At 34.3% G+C, this 21633-nt stretch overlaps 2 protein-coding genes across 5 annotated transcripts in view; both read right to left on the bottom strand.

Annotated features, from left to right (window-relative positions):
- Positions 1 to 9130, bottom strand: part of LOC111691872 (arrestin domain-containing protein 3-like) — a 14717-nt gene extending 5587 nt beyond the window's left edge. Inside the window, exons 1-4 of one of the 3 annotated variants that reach the window (XM_023455310.1) lie at positions 8999 to 9130; positions 4526 to 4629; positions 3289 to 3416; positions 1811 to 1963 (exon numbers count right to left, since the gene is read on the bottom strand). In XM_023455310.1, the coding sequence (XP_023311078.1) occupies positions 1811 to 1963; positions 3289 to 3397 (262 nt within the window). In that variant the 5' untranslated portion in view covers positions 3398 to 3416; positions 4526 to 4629; positions 8999 to 9130. Of the gene's footprint in view, positions 1 to 1810; positions 1964 to 3288; positions 3417 to 4337; positions 4422 to 4525; positions 4630 to 8998 lie in introns of those variants that run through there. The other 2 variants (XM_023455312.1, XM_023455311.1) reach the window with 2 other exon arrangements.
- Positions 9131 to 10719: 1589 nt separating this feature from the next.
- The window catches only part of LOC108915191 (arrestin domain-containing protein 3), a 20512-nt gene continuing 9598 nt past the window's right edge, over positions 10720 to 21633 (bottom strand). Inside the window, exons 3-10 of one of the 2 annotated variants that reach the window (XM_023455298.1) lie at positions 20640 to 20792; positions 18150 to 18358; positions 16826 to 17008; positions 16201 to 16392; positions 14003 to 14096; positions 13682 to 13930; positions 13214 to 13237; positions 10720 to 11623 (exon numbers count right to left, since the gene is read on the bottom strand). In XM_023455298.1, coding sequence (XP_023311066.1) covers positions 11577 to 11623; positions 13214 to 13237; positions 13682 to 13930; positions 14003 to 14096; positions 16201 to 16392; positions 16826 to 17008; positions 18150 to 18358; positions 20640 to 20792 — 1151 coding nt within the window. In that variant the 3' untranslated portion in view covers positions 10720 to 11576. The remainder of the gene's footprint in view (positions 11624 to 13213; positions 13238 to 13681; positions 13931 to 14002; positions 14097 to 16200; positions 16393 to 16825; positions 17009 to 18149; positions 18359 to 20639; positions 20793 to 21633) is intronic. The other variant, XM_023455299.1, reaches the window with a different exon arrangement.

Below are 21633 nucleotides of genomic sequence, written 5' to 3'. Positions count from 1 at the left end.
ATTCATAAACAAAGTAGGAACAATTTTGTTAATTATTAGGTAAATATATCACTTTGTTTTTTTCTGTTACTTAATTTTATTTTAAATACAATTATAAGTTCTGATATTATTATTAATAATATAATTTATTAATTTACGGTTACAGTAAGGCTATTGGCGAAGGTCTCCATAATAAAAAATAACGTGGAAATTTATTCCTATTTATTATTTGAGAGCGGATTAATAAAATATCCAAATAGTTGCGTATTATTTTTTGTAAAATCTGAATGAAAATACTGCTCACGAACATCACTTTAAGCAAGGGAGGCCCTGAATCAGGACTTCAACGATCACCCTACATTAATCCCCTTGATTATTTCTCCTGGTGTCATAAGGAACAGCAGGAATACTCTCCTCCGAGAAATATAAGGGGGGAACTACTATAATGCGTTCAAGATTATCCATCATCTTCTACACCAGTGCATTTATCAAACTCAAGGTCATTATTATGCAAGTTATGTGTCGAGCAAAAAGACTTCCAATTTATACATCTATGTACTTTAATTTCTACTAATACTATATAGTTCTATAGTTACAGTTTAAATACCCGTTTTCAAATAAATAACGCCAAAACAAATTATCTTTGTAGACGTAATAATAAATATTTTTCAGTTGAATTATATTTTTTTTGGGGCAGGGTTTTTTTGATAAAACAGTTCACAGGTGGAAAAACTGACAAAGAAAACAAAGAACCATAAACAGGATGTTGCCAAATCAAAAGGAAAACGTTTGGGCTTCCTTTAAGAATGGATTTGTGATATAACCTCTAAATAAGTGTATCTCTTCTGTATCTTACAAGTTATCAATAACAATGCTAAATTTAAATTTTTAGAACATTTTTATCAAGATCTCATTAACTGTAATTCATTAACCACTAATCTTATTCAGTTTACTGACTCATCCATACCAAGGCTTTTTTCGTGTTCTACTTAGGCTTATTTATAAATAATGACACATCTTGGCAATAATCACATTTTAATCACTTGTTTCAGTAATTAAGAAATGAGAGATATACATCTACTAATAGTTTTTATTAGAGATTTAATGTGACTCAGTTTATATATTTGGAACAATTTGAATAAAAATCATCCTGATGATTAATCTCAAGGCCTACTACTTTTTCTCTGGAAAGTGATATAAATCAATTGAAAAATATGCCCTATACTCGTTTAAATAAAATTAAATAATATTTTAATAGCGGATAGATTAGTTTTACGAGTCTATAAATATATCTTATCATCGTGTGTAATATACTTTTGTCTATAGCAAATTCTAGAAGAACAGGAAAAAAAATCAGTCACCAATCGAGTTTTGAATTGAAAATAACTAGTTTCTTCTGACCAAATATAAGTAGAAATGTGCATAAACCAATTTGCACAAGAAAAACTCCCTTGAAACCCATGAGACTACCTCTTTATGAAGGTCAAATTTTCATAAATATTTTCTTCAATGATTTTAGTAACATGGATTTTACATTACAGACCGCCGCAATAATGGATTTGTTAGGGGCGTGCTGGTCCAATGAAAATCGGTCACAATCTCAGTAACTGACACCAAAACTAAGCAAGATCGGATGTTTGTGAAAACACGTACCAATTTTATGAAAATTAGTAATATTTAAAGACTTGTATTTAAACTTTCATTGTAACGTACCCCAGATTTAGCCGAATTTAATAAAAAGGCATAAAAACATTTTTTGGACTAATTTAACGTGTGACAGAATTGCTCCAACTTCAAACTTAAAAATATTACCAATTCTACTTTCGCTTACCTCCACCATGCAGAACAATGTCGTTGCGCAAAAACGTATTCTGCCCATTGAAATAAATCGTCCTTGTCTGTTGCCTTTTATTGATGTGGTCGTAGTAACTTTCAGTACCAGTCCATGAGTTGTGTTCTTGTCCTTCCAGTTTCAGTTTGATCCCTGAAAAAGACGAAAGATAGTCTATTGATCACTATCGAATAGAAGAAACTAAATCAAATCGGTAGCACTTCATTGCAGTATCGAACATTAAAGTAAACGATGAATGGATATATAGAATACTTGTATAGTATAGATGGATACAGGAAATAATAATAATATAGGATGTAGGATATAGGATATTTGATATGGGCTATAGGGTATAAGTTATGGAATATAAGATACAGGATACAGGATATGGGATATAGGGTATAGGATATGGGATATAGGATATAGGATATAGGATATAGGATATAGGATATAGGATATAGGATATAGGATATAGGATATAGGATATAGGATATAGGATATAGGATATAGGATATAGGATATAGGATATAGGATATAGGATATAGGATATAGGATATAGGATATAGGATATAGGATATAGNTTTTTCGAAGAAAATTGTGGTACGCCACTGGTAAAAACATTTTTTTAATATTTTTGTGTAATCTACATTTTATTTTAAACAAAATTACCCTCTTGCGTTTTATTCCTAGCTCTTGTCACTTTTCCGTAAATAAACGTTTTGTAAATACCATTTTTTCCTATTGCTAACATAGGAAAATGAAAATAAAAACATTATAAGTATGCTTTGACCAAGCCACCAAAATTTGTTTTCAGATGTTTTCAGACAAAACATCATTGTCAGTCATGACATCTAGCTTTCCTTAAGCGGTTGTACTTTGGTTTAGATCTGTTAGAAATGGAATACTCATTTCCAGAATTAGCAGATATGCATTTTATTTACAGCCTTGCCAAGGGGAATACTATGTTAGCTGTGCGTCTTTATTTTGAACGTTTTCCAGCTCGGTGTATTCCAAATAGGAAGTATAGAATACTTGTATAGTATAGATGATACAGGAAATAATAATAATAGAAGATGTAGGATATAGGGTATAGGATATGGGAAATAGGATATGGGATATGGGATATAGGATATAGGATATATGATATGGGATATGGGATATAGGATATAGGATATGGGATATAGGATATGGGATATAGGATATAGGATATAGGATATAGGATATAGGATATAGGATATAGGATATAGGATATAAGATATAAGATATAGGATATAAGATATGGGATATAGGATATAGGATATAGGGTATAGGATAAAAGATATAGGATATAGGATATAGGATATAGGATATAAGACATGGGATATAAGACATGGGATATAAGATAAAAGATATAAGATATGAGATATGAGCAAGAATAGAAAAGATATAACAGAAGGAATAAAATATATGAAAACAATGTTCCTTTTCAAAATATTTACCTCCTATGGATTTGGTTTTATTGAATGAACAGATCACCCTCCCTGCTATGACATTTCCTGCGCAGTATAGGCCTTGGAAATTATCCAACTGTATCAGACAGGATGACATTTTCTAACGCCGGCTAAATCTGTAAATCAATGTAGTAAGTCATTTTGTAAGCTATTTTCCAGAAACCTTTAAGTCTAGTATCAAAATATCGAATTGAAACTTCAAATACCCATTCTTTTGCTCGCAACGCAGGAAAATATAACATAACAATATAATTCTTTAAAAATTTTTTTCAAAAAATTATTTTGGGAAAACTATAGAACCGATTTTAATGAAATTTGGTATGTTGTTTTATTATACTCCAAAGTCTTTTTTACCAAAATTAAAACGCACTCGGGGCAATTAAAATATTTTTAAAAAATTATCCAAAAAACTTAATAATTTTGCCTTTTTTTTATCANATTATTTTGCCTTTTTTTCATCAATTATTGCTATTTTGCAACATCGGTAATAAATTTAAACATTTTTAACTTACAGGATATTGTGCAAAATTCAATTCTAAAACTTTTTTTCGTCTTCAATATTCTTCACAAATGCATAAGGTTCCAAGATATAAGTAAAAAAACTCAGATAAAATAGGTACTTTTTTAGTTTTTTAAACATTTTTGCAATTTTGAAAATGTTCCGGACCTCGCCCAGATCTACACTTTTATTATGTGAATTGTACTGAAGATAATCCTGAAAAAAATTGCTTGCCCCCTCACATCCACGTGCGTTGTTGCTGAAGAGAGAGCTGGGTAAAGTGACATAAGAGAGGGTTAGAGTAACTTTACCAAGCCCTTACGTCAAAACTTGCCTTAAAAACAAAATAGTTATGCATCGCAGTCAATCAATTTAACCGTTTTTTGAAAATTAACCCCACAATAAAATTGTGAACGTGAATCATTTCAAAAATATACCTCAAAATAAAATATGTAACTAAAAAATAAGTCGGTAAACATTGTTTACAAATTTTAATACACGTCAAGCATGTCTGATAATGATAATATTTATATATTACCTGCGATGATGTCTGTTTTGAAATATACTGTATGATATACTGCAGAGGTATAACAGCGAGCACAGTTACTTAATAAAGATGGAGGTTATCATTATCCAATTTTTCAGAATAGTTTATCTTAGTGATCAATCAAAGTTATCGAGAATTTTTATAAATAAATACTTATCTAATCAGAGATAATTACGTACCTATTGCACAACACCGCGTCACAAAATGCAACAGAGTGTTAAATGTCTTGTGGTTTAAATAGGACTTGGGAGTATACTGGATGTTGTAGTTCTGACCTACCAAGCTGAAACACGACAGATTATTAGCTTCTGAACAAAAAAATAATACTACTTACTACAATAGCCATAATGTGTTTTACCAACAGAGAATATAAGACATTGTGTCATTTTTATTTATCTTTTCATTTTTTTTATTGTCGCAAATACCATTCAACTTACAGTGTGGATCATTTTCGTGATGCATGTTTTGGTATCTTGGAAACTATAAGAGATAGGAAAATGTTTAAATGGGGAAAGTTTTAGACAGTTCTGTTGCTAACTTAATGGAACTTGCGGACCGGTTCTAACTCTAAAAGTAAATGTATGTGGCCCTTTCGAAAATCGTCTGTAACGTTTTTATTTTGAGGAATTTTTAAAATCTGATAACACTTTTTCATAGCAAGTTTTTTCGAGAAATTTCACTGGATATTTAGATTTTCATTGCGAGGTTTCGGTTGCGAGAAACCATCATCAACTTTCGTTTTTCTTACGGTCGCCATATTGAATTTTAAACTGAGCAAATAGAACATTTTTTTGGCGTTTCAATTATGTAATATGAGTAAGAAAAAATTCCAAATACAACCTCAAAAACCCATATTCCAATATTTTTAATAAATCTGTCAACAGCGCATAATTTTTCGAAATTATTATAGAACAGTCCATATTTTTGTAAAAGCTTTTTATGAATGTCATGGCGTTGAGTAAAAAAGTGATAATAATGGCCACGTGTTTACGAAGAAAAGCCCCATTAGTAGGATATGAATCTCCATGACGATAATAATATTTTCATTTGTTTCAAACTGCCTGTCATTTGAACTATTGTTAATCATAAAGTTAATTGTTAATAGTTAGACTGACACTTGATAAAGAAAAACTAATACCTATAAGGCATGAAATGATTGTTAGGATGCGAGGAACAGTGTCCGGTAACTTTTTTGGCTTTTCATCAAAGTTGAATAATAAAAAAGCCTTATAAACAAATAAAACCAGCATTTTTGTTGAAATTTTACAACTTTCTAAGCTGCCATTAATTGTTAAATAAATTAATTAATAGATGAAACTTACCTATCTTGTAAAATAAAGTTCAAGCTTTAAAATGAGATGTCGTGCGTCTCAATCCGTCCACTAGAACCAGAGATATGGTAGAATTAGTGCGCGCGGAGACGGAAAATGTAAGATATTTGCACTAAATTTGCAATAACTTTGGTTAATGTTAATCTTTTTTAATTTTCAAAAAAATATATATTGGTTATGGGCAAACGTAACTATTAACGCATAAAAAATTGTACTAGCTATAAAAATAAATTTTTACGGCCATTTAAACATTTAATTTGTTAATAACAATTAAACTGACCATTTTCATGTTTTGCGACCAAGGTTTTTGGATTCAGGATGTCAAAATACTTCAGAATAAGTGGTCTGCAGCCGTGGCACTCTGTTGGACACGGAACCCTATCTGGATCTTAGACTATAATGTTACAGTGCTACATTAAAAATAATAGAAATTCAAATAATAATAAATAATTATATTGGAAATAATCCCGAAAGATAACCACCAAATAAACGGTATTTTTTTAAACTTATGACAAAATTGAGAATATTTGGAAGTTTTGAAAAGCCACATGCTAAGAATTATGCAAAAGACAATAAATAACAGGGACAATCAAATAATAGATTATTTCAACAACAATCAAACATCGTCAACAAGAGTATGTGATAGAGAAATAAACATTCCAAAAATTCTTATAAAATATTTTTCTGCGATGCACTCTCACTGAGTTACAGGGTGTTGTTTAGAAAAGAATAATAACAACTTTCCGCAATAACTCAAAAACCCTTTCAAGGATTTAAGTAATTTTTGGGTAAAGTGTACACCTATTAAAGGTCATCAAAACGACATGGTGTTTATTTCGATTTGATGACAGGGGCGGCCTAGGCCAACTTGTCCTCAAGGTTATGTCTTCATAACTTTTGCATATCCTAGTTTTATGTAATTTGATTACGTTTTCCTGAATCTGCAATCGATTCTGAACAAAAATTGGGCTGTTGTTCCATAGTTCAAAAATGAACCGTTTTCGAGTAAATTAGGTCTAAAGTATCGACTGCATTAGTTCGTAGAAAAATGCATGCAAAGATTTTATTTCTTGTTATCTAGTAGGTACCTGTCATTATAAATAACAAAGTTGTTTACCGTTAAGGTACAGTTTTCCATGTAGCTGCGGCTCAATGAATATGAAAAAACTAAACAAGTTTTCTATGAATTATTTAATATTTGGTTACGTATATGGGAACTAAAAATAAAATTGAAAATTATGTAACAACAACTAAATTATGTTAGCAAAATGACAATATTAAAAATAAAAATAGAAAACAATTATTTTAATATATTATGCTCGAAATGCTGTCCATTTACTTACAAAGGAATTGTAAACCTTTCGTAAATCAACGGAAAAAAATCAAGCGGGTTGAGGTCAGGGAACCTGAGAGGCCACATAATAGGTCCATTTCTCCCAATCCAGCGTTCTGGAAAATGTAAATCGAGCCACGCAGATATCTGTCTTCCGTTAAGAGTAGGTGCTTCATCTTGTTGGTATACATTTGACTTAGCAAAGCTATGGGAACGTCATCTAGTACGCCATCAACAATATTTTCTAAAAAATCCCTGTATCTCTCTGAATTCAAACGGTCTACAATAATTTGAGGAGGCGTAATGACTCCGTTGAAGATTCCTCCCCAGACATTTCTTTAAAACGTGGAGGGTCATATCACATGCGGATTTTTAATGGATCAACCATGAAAATTTTTAAATTATTTATAACATTTCTCGTAAAGATAGTTTCATCACTCCACAATATCCTTCGATGGAAATTTTCGTCATTATCGATATTTTCTAACAACCACCTGCAAAATTGTATCCTTTTTTCGGAATCATCAGGATGCAAAGTTTGTACTTTATGTAGGTGGTATGGGTACGGTTCTTCTCGGTTTAAAATTCTCCAGACGCTGCTTCGTAGAACACCTACTTGCGTTGATATTCTTCGGACACTGGTGGAAGGATCATCAACAACAGCAGCTACCTATTACATTTTCTTCTAAAATGCTTGCATCTTCCAAATTACCTACCTCTTATTCTGGTATTTCCAATTTTAACACTCCCTGTCTCACCGACTCTTTGGAAAACTCGTTGGAATACGTGCTGTGAGGGTTGCCTTCTGTTTGGAAACCTGCGTAGATACTACCGTGAGGCCACCAATGAATTTCCATGACAGAAACCGTAGACAAATATCATAATGGCATATTCGTTGTTGGAAAATTTGATAATACTTAACATCTTGTTGTTTTGTAAACTTAATATCTCGTAACTTTGAGTACCATAATTAATTCTAACATGTATGCTTGTAAACAACTTTGTTTTTTATAATGACAGGTACCTACTAGATAACATAAATTTTTCTGCGAATTGATGCAGGTGATGTTTTAAACCCAGTTTACTCGAAAACGGTTTATTTTTGCGCTATGAAACAAGAGCACATTTTTTGTTCAGAATCGATTGCAGATTCAGGAAAACTTAATCAAATTACATAAAACTAGGATATGTAAAAGTTATGAAGACATAACCTCGAGGACAAGTTGGCCTAGGCCACGCCTGGCGTCAGATCGAAATAAGCACCATGTAGTTTTAATGACCTTTAATAGACGCAAAAATTACTTAAATCCCTGAAAGGGTTTTTGAGTTATTGCAGAATGTTATTATTTTTTTCTAAACAACACCCTGTAACTCAGTGAGAGCGCAGGCAGAAAAATATTTTATAAGAATTTTAATCTTATTTTGGTCTGGTCGACCCCCTGGTAAATTTTTGTACGCTGACACTGAGACACCCTGTATAGCACCCATAAGAAAAACGAAATTTGATGATGGTTTCTCGCAACCGAAACGTCGCAATGAAAATCTAAATATACAGTGAAATTCCTAGAAAAAACTTGCTGTGAAAAAATGTTTTCAGTTTTTTTTTCAAATTCCTCTAAATAAAAAAGTTGTAGACGATTTTCGAAAACGCCACGTTTACTATTTTTCAAAATAACTCAAAAACCTGAAGAGCTAGGAGCGGTCTGCAAGCTATACTAAATTATCAATAGAACTGTCTAAAACTTACCCCGTTTAACCTTTTTTATATCACCAAATTAGTCCACAGTGTATACACAATTTTTTTAAATGAAATTACACATTTTATGGCTTAGTCGCACTGTAATTACACCTTTTTAAATTCACTTACGTACGTATATACAGTACGGTGCCTAAAGATGTATTATTCCCGATTCTAACTTTCAGATAAATGAACATCAGTTCAAGAACACAGAACTGATTTAAATGAAATATGTGGTGATTATATTTACCTGTTTACATCGTTAAGTACACTGTTTCTATTGCCAGTGCATCGGGAAGTTCCACAAAATTAACAATCTGCCGCAATATAACGTTAATTATAACTAAAAATGTACCTAACGGATTATTACCTATTGTAGATCAAGACTGCATTTACTTTTCGCGGTACTTTTCGACAACTCAAGTACCTTGTAGCTGATAACTTATCAGATAGTGATGTCCCAAACAGAACACCTAGTTTATTTCACCAGTATAAAGTCACAAGCCCTCAGTTAGTCTGTAACGTAAATTGACACCGGTAAATTATTAAGAAATATGTGCATGTATATGTAATACTTTTGAGAAATATTGACGTTATTATTTTCCAAAGCTTTTTTTTACTAGAAAACTATCGGTTTTATCGAAAAATTACAAGAGGTAAAAAAGTTGCTCAATAAATCAGTCTTCCCAACAAATATTTTTAAATAATAAATATTGCAATGGGGTCGACTGTTTCACTCCTTTATAAAATACGACAATGATCGAAAAAACGGAACCATTTTTTTATATGGCTGCTCTAAAGTCAAAGTCCGGAATAAATTCATGAAAAAAAAAAAACATCTTTTTTCACGAAAATTTTTTGGGTCGCTGTATTGCAGCGACAATAATGCTCATAAAAATTTCGGGCCGCTTTTAGTTTGAAGAGAATCTCAAAACGAAACTTGTTTTCCTTTGACTATTTTCGCTAATGTCAATATTCTCCGAGTTATACATAAAAGAAAGGAGAAAAATGCGCCTTTTTAATTTTTTTTACATTTTCTTGCGCTAACAATAATTATGCACAACTTTTTCAGCGGGCGTACATCACAATTATCATTTTAGCTAATATTTAGAACTATTTTCAACTGCTACTATATGACACATGTATACAACCTACTTTTAAAACAGATACCGACTGGACTAAATTAGTAGGTATGGCTGTTAGAGAGAGCCGCAATTCAATGGCGTGCCAAAAGGGTCAACCGACACATGCATGAGGCGCCACCTCAGAATGCTTTTTACGTTCACGTTATGTTAGTATACTGTTATTTTGTTATCGTACGGATACTATTATATTTCTATCCGTTGGTGTTTAGGGTGGTGCATTGTAGACAATTCAGTAGACATAATAAATAACCCGTACGCCTATGTCCCGTGGCTCAGTTCTGACAGCCCTATTAATAATGTATCTATATATCAATACTAGTTAATATTTAATAAATCATGTAAATAGATTGTTTTTTTTAACAATAGAATGATTTCGTCCATATTGATATCAAAAATATATGATGACTTTAAAATAACACGTCGCTGAGCAATATGCTTATATGCTAAATTATTTTCCATCATCGCTCACTAACAATTGATTTAAAAAGGTAATAATTGGCAGAGCTGATAGTGCACAGATACAACTTATCATGCTAATCTCCCATTCGCGACGTACACAAGAATTAAAATCCAATTTAAAAAACTAATTATAACTCGACTATTTATTTGATTAAATAAAATTCAGATTCTTATCCTAGGGAACACGTACAGGTACTGTTACCCGTAAAAACTGACCCCGACTTAAAGTTGCAATACGAAGTCCAATTGTTTTTGCAACACAGATATTATAATTCACCAAGATTCCTACAGTGTTTATCCTTGCACTTTTTTCATACCTATTTCAAAATATAATGGAAAAATCTTGTAAGCAAATGAACTATTCTAATAATTATAAAACGTAAGCTTTATTTACTTCCACACTCAAAAACGTACAAAATATAAATCCACAGTGTATAAAATGAACCAAAAATATACATTTTTTATTTACATCACTTAAAAATATGGCAGCTGATCATAGTTCAGCAAGCAAATATGCTTGAATACAATATGCATGTCTTTATCTAAATATAGCAAATTACACACAAAATTATAAGAATATATGTATTATGTGCGTCTTACATACATTACCTCATGGCAATCAAACATTGATGTAAAAATGTGGTAAGGCTGAATATTTATGACTGATCTATACCTGAGTTGAAAACAATCCTTTTTATAGATCTTGGTTTGACCTTGATACTTAGAGTGAAGGTCAAATCCAAAATCCCCACCATATTGGTTTCTTGATATCCTGAAAATCTGAATTTGTTTCTGGTAGAACCCTATACTGAAAAGTTATCGGGGTGGGGGTGTTCGAGTGTTTTTAGGTCACACTGTATAACAGTACAAACAATAAATGAGGAGGTAAGGCAACATCGCAATCTAAACAGAAAACTATAGTCACAAGTACCAATGTCAATTGAGTTTTACCCGCTAGCCTATTATTTTGTATTTGCTGGGCTTTACCCAAGCTCAATTGAAATTTGTAGGGGAATAACTTACAGTACAGGAAATGAAAGAAAATCGATACGCAGATAAAGACCAATTATAGTTATAAAAAGCGTAAGACAGCGGCGTGCTGTCGAGACCTATTTTGACCTGTTGGAACCGTCCGTCTACAAATTGACCTTGACGCAAGTTTTCTTTCATTTTACGTACTTTAAAATTCTTCTGTATGCATTTATGGCACGTTTCCAACTCCCTTCACTGTTTTATGGGGTATGTCACGGCTTCATTGTAAGAAGGTGGCGCTGAAAAAATTAAGTATTTTATTAACATTTTGACGTAAAGTAAAAGTGTAACAGGTACATTATATTCGTTTCCACATACATTAAAAATAAAGGGGGGAGGATCAATTAAGCCTTTATTTTAGGCCTAAAAAAAGAACAATTTTTTTATTATTTATCTCCAATAACTAATCTATTCCACCCCAAACGGTACCTCCTCCTGCTTCCTAGTCAGGATCAAGGTCAATTGTCAAGTCAAATTGAGAAAAAGTGCATTTAAATCGAAGGATATCGGAGTTTAGGTTTTTTGGGTCGTTGAGTCAGAATCAGAGGTTAGTTTGGACATTTTAAGGTTGTTTCAAGGTCATTTCAAGGTAAAATTGAGAAAAGCCGAGCAATCAAGTCGGACCACATTATATAGGATATATAGGATTTTGGGATCGCTGAGTTCAAATCTGCGGTCAGTTTATCTGTGTCAGGTCTTTTGACCTTTAAATGGCCTTGAAATAACCCTCAGATGCCCTGATGCAGATAAACTGACCTCAGATTCGAACTCAGCTATCCCAAAAACCTATATAACAGGTGATGGCATTTAATTAGTCGGATTTTTCTCAATTTGACCTTGAAATAACCTTGAAACCTTAAAATGGCCTGGTACAGACAAACTATCCTTCGTTTCGGACTCGGCAACCCAAAAAACCTTAACTCCGAGATCCTTTAATTTAATGCACGTTTTCTGACCAATCTGACCTCTAATTGACCCTGATCCTGACTAGGAAGGAGGGGGGAGGTCCCGTTTGGGTGAAATCGATTAGTAATTGGATAATAAAAAAAGTTGGCCAAAAATGAACGGGGCCGAAAACCGGCCTAACTGACCCTCTCCCTTTATACAGGGTTTTCAAAAAGTTTGGAACCCCCCTCTATATCAGAAAATACTGCTCAGACAAAAAATGATTAGAACAAAAGTTGCAAGGTTTTGAGTGAGCAATCCCAAGGTGACCTTGACCTTGACTTTGAAGGTCATTTAGAGGTCAAGTTGAAAATAATTTTAAATGGAACCGTATACTTTTGGCCCCGGAAATGGGAAAAATGGAAATTTTTTACTTTCGAATATGAACTTGACCATGACCTTCAAGGTTATTTAGAGGTCAGGTTGAAAATTTTAAATGGAACCGTATACTTTTGATCCCGGAAATGAAAAGAGCGAGGAATATCGGGTCATATACTAAAAATCGATTTGACCTGTAAACGACCTTGAAGGTCATGGTCAAGGTCATATCCGAACTTATAAATTTCCATTTTTTCCATTGCCGGGGTAAAAATTATACGGTTCCATTTAAAATTTTCAACTTGACCTCTAAATGACCTTCAAGGTCATGGTCAAGGTCACCGTTGGATTGCTCACTCAAAACCCTGCAACTTTTGTCCTAATCATTTTTTTGTTCGAGCAGTATTTTTTGAGATAGAGGGGGGGGGTTCCAAACTTTTTGAAAACCCGTATACATAATTTTGATCCGTATTGTATGAAACTTGTAGAAATGCACCTTCTTTACTTTATATATTTGTGTAAATAACTATTTTCTAATCGTAACTTAACAATAAAAAAATACTTACGTAATTCGTTGAACTGAGGATTGTCTGAAAAAAAAATTAACTTCTGAGGTAAATGCACAAATGAAGAAACGAATTGATACGGAAAAATTCAAACATATATTTGCATTGGAATTAAAATTTTGAAAGTAGTTATTTAGTTCGGTATTATCCTCTACTCTATCTTTTAGGAAACATCATTTAAATGAATGACCAACCAACACAACCTCATCAAGTCAGAACCATAAAAGTCATCTCAAGGGGCAATAGGTTTGCTTCTGCAGCAGTCTAAAACTATTTTCAAAATATGAGTTATTGTCGGCCACTTAAGTTGTCACGTACTTTCAGGGAGTCTAAGTCACGAAATAATTTCCCAAGTATATCTCATAGTTTCAAATCAGTCCGCAACTGCTGCTGAAACAAAACTGGTCGACACAAGACGAAAAAGAGTAAATACCGAACGCATCTTTTATATACATATGGCTACCTCACCTGTCCCCACCACAACGAATTCCTGTTCTGCTATCTCCCTTTTAGAAGGAGCCGAAGCCCCGCCGTCCGAAGGAGGAGCGCTGGGACCAGAATCCGCCCCTTGCGGCACGACGAAGCCCATTGGACCGGGCATTTTGCCTTGGGCGGGCGGGTACGGAGGCATCACTGGATTGGGTGGATACGTATTAGGTGGGTACGTATTAGGAGGATACATGTTAGGTTGGTAAGCGCTTGGTGGGTACTGCTCTGCTAGAAAATAAAAAACAAGCAGTAATGTAAAATTCAGTCGCAAATGAAGTGGATTTGAATAATTTAACAGACCTGGCGATGAAGGATCATGAACTGGAATGTGGCCCATAGTGATCTCCGTGTCGAAATCCATGTCATTGTGACAACCCTCTATCACTGCAGTTATCTAAAATTACAAGGAACATTATTGCGCGGGAAATTCATACTCATTCATTACAGGTCAGCAGGAATAAGTTTTCCGGTGATTATTATTATTAGGCCCGCCCACAGATAACACGCCACACACAAAAAAAGTTGTCTGTACTTTTCATACGACATATGTTATCCGTAGTATTTTTGCTTCCTGATCACGAATCCGGTGTCAGAATTGAGATATCACATCACAGGAATTTCCTAACCTCAAAAAACAGGTCAAAAATAGCAAAAATTCAAGAAAAAGTGCTAGGAAACTACAAAAATTTTTTTTTCTATATTCAAATGTTCATTTATATAGTTAAGACCCGCAGAACGTGAATCCGCAGTCAGAATGGTTCTTCTTCTAACCTTAAAAAACGGGTCAATTAAGGTCAGATGTCACGAATTTTAAAAAAATAACAAAAGTAGATAAGCTATGTGAGTTCAACGCCAAAATCCCATGTATTTTCTTATGAAGATTCATCCTGCTCATTTTTGACGAATTTTACCCCCTCTCCTCCACTTTTAGGCCACGCCCATCGACCAATCAGAGCGTAGCATTCAAATTGGCCACGTCTCTCGACCAATCAGATCGCGGCAAATTGGCGGTAAATTTAAAATCGAGTAACGATAGGTTGTTTGATCAATCAGAGTGCGGCAATAAAATTGGCGGTAAATTCAAATTTCTAGATTTAAACGCATGTGTAATAGAGATCGGAGTGAAGGAAGAGAGGTGGACTGCAATTGATGGTAAATTTAAAGTTGGTTTCGAATTTTATTTAAATTAAAAAAGTCTTGCTCTGTCTGAGATTCGAACCCCGAACCTTTGGATTCCAAAGCGAGCCCGTTACCTCTAGACCACCATAGTAGCATTTAACAACAGGAATAATGTGGTTGATATACTGATGCTAAATAATATTTCAGCTATTAGNCAAATTTGGTATACGGGGGTTTTCTGGATCGCTGATCACGGATCCGAGGTCAATTTTGCAAAATTCAAGATGGCGGATCCAAGATGGCCGACCAAATTTTTAAAAAATAACCCATTCGCGCTAAATTTGGTATACGGGGGTTTTTGGGGTCGCTGATCACGGATCCGAGGTCAATTTTGCAAAATTCAAGATGGCGGATCCAAGATGGCCAACCAAATTTTAAAAAAATAACCCATTCCCGCTAAATTTGTTATACAGGAGTTTTCAGGATCGCTGATCACGGATCCTAGGTGAATTTTGCAAAATTCAAGGTAGCGGATCCAAGATGGCCGACCAAATTTTTAAAAAATAACCCATTCGCGCTAAATTTGGTATACGGGGGTTTTTGGGGTCGCTAATCACGGATCGGAGGTCAATTTTGCAAAATTCAAGATGGCGGATCCAAGATGGCCAAACAAATTTTAAAAAAATAACCCATTCCCGCTAAATTTGTTATACAGGAGTTTTCAGGATCGCTGATCACGGATCCGAGGTCAATTTTGCAAAATTCAAGATGGCGGATTCAAGATGGCCGAACAAATTTTCAAAAAATGACATTCGCGCCAACTTTGGTATACGGGGGTTTTCGGGGTCGCTGATCACGATCCAATTTTACAAAATTCAAGATGGTTATAAATCTGATCTCAGATTCGTGATCAGTGACCCGAAAACCCCCGAATACCAAGTTTGGCGCGAATGTGTTATTTTTTGAAAATTTGGTCTGCCATCTTGGATCCGCCATCTTGAATTTTGCAAAGCACAGGGTGTTTCAGGATTATATGCAAAATTTTTAAATACGAATTAGGAATCGGAAAATAAGAAAAAAAGTTCCTACGGACGTGTCCGGAAACGATTCGTTAAGGAGTTACGGTCGTTTAAAAATGGCGGGCCTCGATTAGTATAACATCTGTACCAAAATTCAGGATTTTATCTGTTTTCAAATTTAAAAAAAAAAAATTAAAACTCGATTTTAACCGCCATTTTTAAAGGGCCGTAACTCCTTAACGAATCATTTCCGGACATACGTCTATAGGAACTTTTTTTCTTATTTTCCGATTCCCAATTCGTACTTAAGATTTTTGCATATAATCCTGAAACACCCTGTAGTTTGCCCTTTATCCTCACCTTTAATGTAGTCTCCTGCCGAAAGAGTTCACACAAGTTAAAATTGGGCACCTGCGCCGACTCTGGAATCTCCAAAGTTAAATTGTAAGTTCTTTGCCCGTGCGCTCCTACGCCCGTGTCATTGTCGGTCGCCAGCAGCTCGAAGTCCGACTTGCTGTCACTACTTGGAGACGTTACCCTGCATTTAACGTTCTGAAAGAAACAAGAAATTACGTAATTAAAACATATTGTGTACTGTGTAACGAGCTCGCTTTATTCACTAAAACACCAATCACAAAATAAATTGTAAGTCCACAACGATTAGTTAGAGTTAACATTCTAATTCATCAATCATTTAATTGGTTAATAAGTTCGGTAAATTGTATTCGGTAAAACTTAGTTAAGAGTTCGACTATGAACGATAACGCCCGATAAAGTTGGGATAGTGAGGCTAGCCTAGTCGACAGCAAGGAGCGAGAGAGGAGATAGAAGATTCGTTCAAGGCAGACGATTCTGAGAAAAAGTGAATTGTAGGTTTTGACTATAGTCACAATATCGCAACCTGATAATACTGGGGATGAACCTTTTTGTAATTTGTGATGTAGAATGCGTCTTTCAGCATATACTTAATAAGAAATTAACTTACCATACCCAACTGAGCACTAATGCTCTCGATACTTTCGTTGGACATATTGGTTATGTCCAACCTGACATTAACCACTTCCCCCACCACAAACGCTTCTTTATCCAGATGGACTTCCATGGTTATGGGACCACTGGCACAACACCAGCAACACAGGGTCTTGTCTTCGGAATAGTCAACTGGTTCCTGAAAATAAACAAAATACATATACGAAGTCCCTTCATATAATCCCCTAAATTATTTACGATTGCCTTCGATCTGATAGTTTTTCTGTTACGTGCCTGAAGGCATCTGATACTTCGGAAGCGAAGAATTCACCAAGCCGGTTTCGAGGAACGATGTTGTCAATAAAAGAGTGTCCTCAAAAGTTGTTAGATGTAATAGACGACTCCTTCTTCGTCCCACCAGATGCACAACAATGGCTTCTGCTTGGGGAGTTGCTTTTCTATTAGGACTAAGCAATTATTTTCTGTTCATGGTGTTGACGTAAAGGCACCATTTTTCAACACCAGCAGCAATCTAGGTCGATGTTGCAAAGAAGCAGCAATGTTGTCCAGTTTTTATCGTTTTCGTTCAAAACATGTAGTACCCATGTACCCAATTTTTCAACTTAGCCAATTCGGGGTTGATTGACCTGGATCATCATGAATCACGTCTTCAAATCCACATAATTTTCATGAAAATAAAGAATCCTCCATGGCTCTCTTCGATAAGAGAATACCAATGCCTTCGAACTTAAAAACAATGAAAATGGGTTTTTTCCCTTGACATTCCATTTCCTTTTGCAAATAATGTACAGACTGGTTCATTTTCGGTGGGGTTCAGGGTATTTCAGAAACTATTAAAGATATGATACATCTGACACCACGTTCTCGAGCCCAATTTTCATGGCAAACTCAATTGTCAAATCAGAAATTTGCTATCTTCATTTGTTTCTGAGTTACAGAGGGCGTTTCGCTGTTATTGTTACACTTTTGAATATGTCTGTATCTCAGCTGTTAAATAACGTAAAGTTAAAGAGAAAACTGCTCAAGACTAATTCTTTGGCGTAGAATTGAATACCGGTATTAGATTTTTAGTAGGTCTTAAGATTCCAGAGTTATGACCCAAAGTTATATGTTTTTAAATGGAAATCGTAAGGGGAGTGTCACCAAAACGCTGCTACAGCACCGCGATTGTATACCGACCATTTTCCTCTGCGATTTCATTTTGTAGTTCGTAGGTTCGTTCATAGTGTTCAACGTTCTCGAGAAACAAAAGGTTTTTCCGTGTAATATTTTGAGTCTGATCTGCTACAAGTTACCAAGTTACAACTTGGCCTACTTACCAACTGGAGTTTGTCCTTCATCAAGTTGAAGTTTATAGGAGAAACAACGACGATCTGTTTCGTATCAGTGTAGTCCACTTTGAAGGGCCTGTCGACTTTAGCGTCAAGGGAGAAGGTGACCCCTCCATAACGTCCTTGATAGGTGCTGGGGATGTTAGTTGGTAGTTGGAAGGTGAAAGGGTACTCGAACCTGCCAGGACCCAAGTCTCCTAAAATTATGAAAAAAGTGTTTTATTGTATTTTTGAAGTAAAGATGATGAGGTAGTTTATTGCAATTATACAATGTCGGCCGTTTCTGGATTACGATAGTGAGGACTGTTCATTGTCAAAATGTTTTTATGGTTATTAAATGAAGAAGTCGACATTTGCAATGACTCAACATTGTCTAGTTTTCACTACTGTTATAGTAACCACCATTTGTATTTATCTTTGATTGAAATATGAAATTATATAAAATTTCAATGTTTATAACCTCAAAACAAAAACGAATCGAACCTATGTTCATACAGGGATGGCCAAAAGTACGGAATAAAATTCATATTTTTTGAATGAGTTAATTTTTTTTTAAACGCGGAAACACATTAACTGATTTTGATTTTTTCCCATCTTTCGGTTATATAATAATTAATTTTTCTTCAACCCCCTAACCCCCAGCTATCACTACTTTTTTTCGTTGGCTCGTTGAAAAGCTTATAGAAAACCGAATCCAGCCATACCAAATAAACAAGTTTTATTTTTTCAATAACAAGTTTTTTTTCATTTACAAATTGAAACAACTAGATTCTGTATGACTTCAGCTGGTAAATTATGCATCTCCGCCCTAATCTTGTTCTTTAAATTCTCAATATTATCCGGTCTGTCCTGGTAGACTCTTTCTTTCAAATATCCCCAAAGAAAATAATCCAGGGGTGTTAAGTCGGGGGATCTTGGCGGCCATTCAACTGTACCCCGTCTACCAATCCAGCGATTTGGAAACATTTCATCTAAGTATCTTCGAACATCAATACCAAAATGTGGGGGAGCGCCATCTTGTTGGAACCAAATTCTTTCATTCGGTATATCTGGATCAATTTCATGAGGGAAAATCACAGCTAGAGCAGGNGATCGCATCAAGCGAAGCGAGGCGCTTGAATTTTATTCTCGCGTCCGTAATTTTTTTGCGATTACTCCTAAGATATTCATTTAAATTATATGGTGTAGAAGAGTAAAATAATGTGCATGAAATGCTTAAAGCCTCTAACATATTTAAAATGATAAGGATTAATACCGTATTTGTGTAAATAGCTTTTACATTACCGCTTTATAATTGCCAATTTTTTAAAGTATTAAAATGGATATATGTAGTATGTTATCTTTAACATATACATATGCCATCGCGGACTTTTCTGTAGGCATATAATAGATACACAATTCCACCATACATTGATACACTACATAAACTTTCGGACCCCTCCAACTCGGACGCGAGGCGCGGGGTCATGGGGCGCCCGCGCGGCCCGATCGAATCACGGCGACACAACATTAATTTCGTAGCGCATTATTTTGATTTTACTATATCTCCTAAGGTATTCATTTAATTTGCATGGTGTAAAGAGAAAAAATAATCTTCGTGAAATGCTCAAGCCAACTGACGTATTTAAAATGATAAAGATGAATACCGTATTTGTGTAAATAGCTTTCCAATTACCGCTTTATAATTGCCCATTTTTTAAAGTATTAAAATGGGTTGGTATAGTATGTTATCCTTAAGAGATAGACATATGGCATCGCAAACTTTTCTGTAGACCTATATAAGATACACAATTCCACCATACATTATTTTGTTATATCTCAAAGGGTTTAGGCAGCGTTTTCGTTGAAAGCTCCCAGANATTCTGTGCAAATTCATGGAGGATAACACTGAAGATAATTAAATTTTATTTCACTTGTTAAGTAGGTGTTTTATACAACCCTAAAAACCTTGCTATTGAAAAAATAAAACTTGTTTTTTGGTATGGCTGGATTCGGTTTTCTATAAGCTTTTCAACGAGCCCTCTCATGCCTTATGTTTCCATTTGAAAAAAAAAGGTAGAGGTATCTGGGGGTTAGGGGGTTGAAGAAAAATTAATTATTATATAACTGAAAGATGGGAAAAATCAATTAACGTGTTTCGGCGTTTTAAAAAAAATTAACTCATTCAAAAGATATGAATTTTATTCCGTACTTTTGGCCATCCCTGTATAAGAAAAAATGTCCCATCTGTCAATGTTTGTCCTAGAGCTTGTAGAACACCCTGTATTTCATTATTTTATTTGTATTACTTCTCTCGTTTTATCTATGCACGAATGTATACTTGTAAATCCGCACTGTTACAAAATAAATAGACTCTAGCTGAACAGTACTTTAGTACTGGCATTGACTTTTACAGGTAAGTTGATCTAAATCATCTTACACTCTGTAGAAAAGCACACTTATGGGTATTTCCCACCCGGGAAAAAAATCTCTGTTTACCTCCGCCTTGTAGAGTATTTTCAACGTGCAAAAACGTGTTGTGGCCACGATAGTGAACAGTCCTCGTTTCATGCTCCTTTTTATCTTGGTTGTAGTAACTTTCCGTCTCTGTCCATTGATTTTCCTCTTCTCCCTTCAGTTTTAACTTGACGCCTAAAATTAGAATACATGCATAATTCGCCGAGCAACGTTACTACAAAAAGGGGCGACCATCCTAAAAAACGTAACAATTTAATGAGACAGCGATGCCTGAAGGCTGTGACCTCGCTATTATTAACATGTTGTTTGAGTGAAGTTTAACAGTTATAAATGTATTAAAATTGTTGTTTTGGTACTGAATTTGAGAAACTGATTAATTGAAACAGATATCTATCTGCTGTATTTAATAGTCCGGGAAATATAGAGTTGGGCGCGACTTTTTGTTTCGGCAAGCCTTTTTGTCACTGATGCTAAATATTATGTACAACAGGTAACATATTAGTTTCCACAGTCATAAAAATGGGGTGAATATTGTTTACAGAGTGGTTAATTGTATAATTTTTACGTTATTTCACGTTTTTCGCTTATAACTTTTTTCCGTTCATTTCCACGAGAAAACAGTAAAGTAATTTCTTTTTCCTCTTCAAAAGACCTACAAAACTAGTCCTCGAGCGTCAAAAAATATTGATTAGATCAAAAGTTATAAACAGAATAAGTTTATTTATGACTTTTGAATTAAACATTTATAAACTGTGTTATTATTACCAAAACGTTTTAGAATCGCATCCTCTCATTCCTTATAACTGTCTAATAATTCACACGAAATCTGGAGTCGGTAAGTTCAATAGTTTACAAGTTATGGCCATATAAACAAATTAACTAATTATTAGTCTGGACGATCCCGAGGATCTTCCACAATCGTACTGATTTTTTTCATGGTAGATTTCATAATAATACATTGAAATCTATCATCTTTTTTTTTTAATTTCAACTTTGCAACCAGGAATTTTTTTTA

The sequence above is a fragment of the Anoplophora glabripennis genome, unplaced genomic scaffold (assembly GCF_000390285.2).
Source record: "Anoplophora glabripennis isolate ALB-LARVAE unplaced genomic scaffold, Agla_2.0 scaffold155, whole genome shotgun sequence".
Lineage (NCBI taxonomy): Eukaryota > Metazoa > Arthropoda > Insecta > Coleoptera > Cerambycidae > Anoplophora > Anoplophora glabripennis.
Note: the sequence above shows the minus strand (reverse complement) of the source record. Positions and strands in the feature narration are given on the sequence as shown.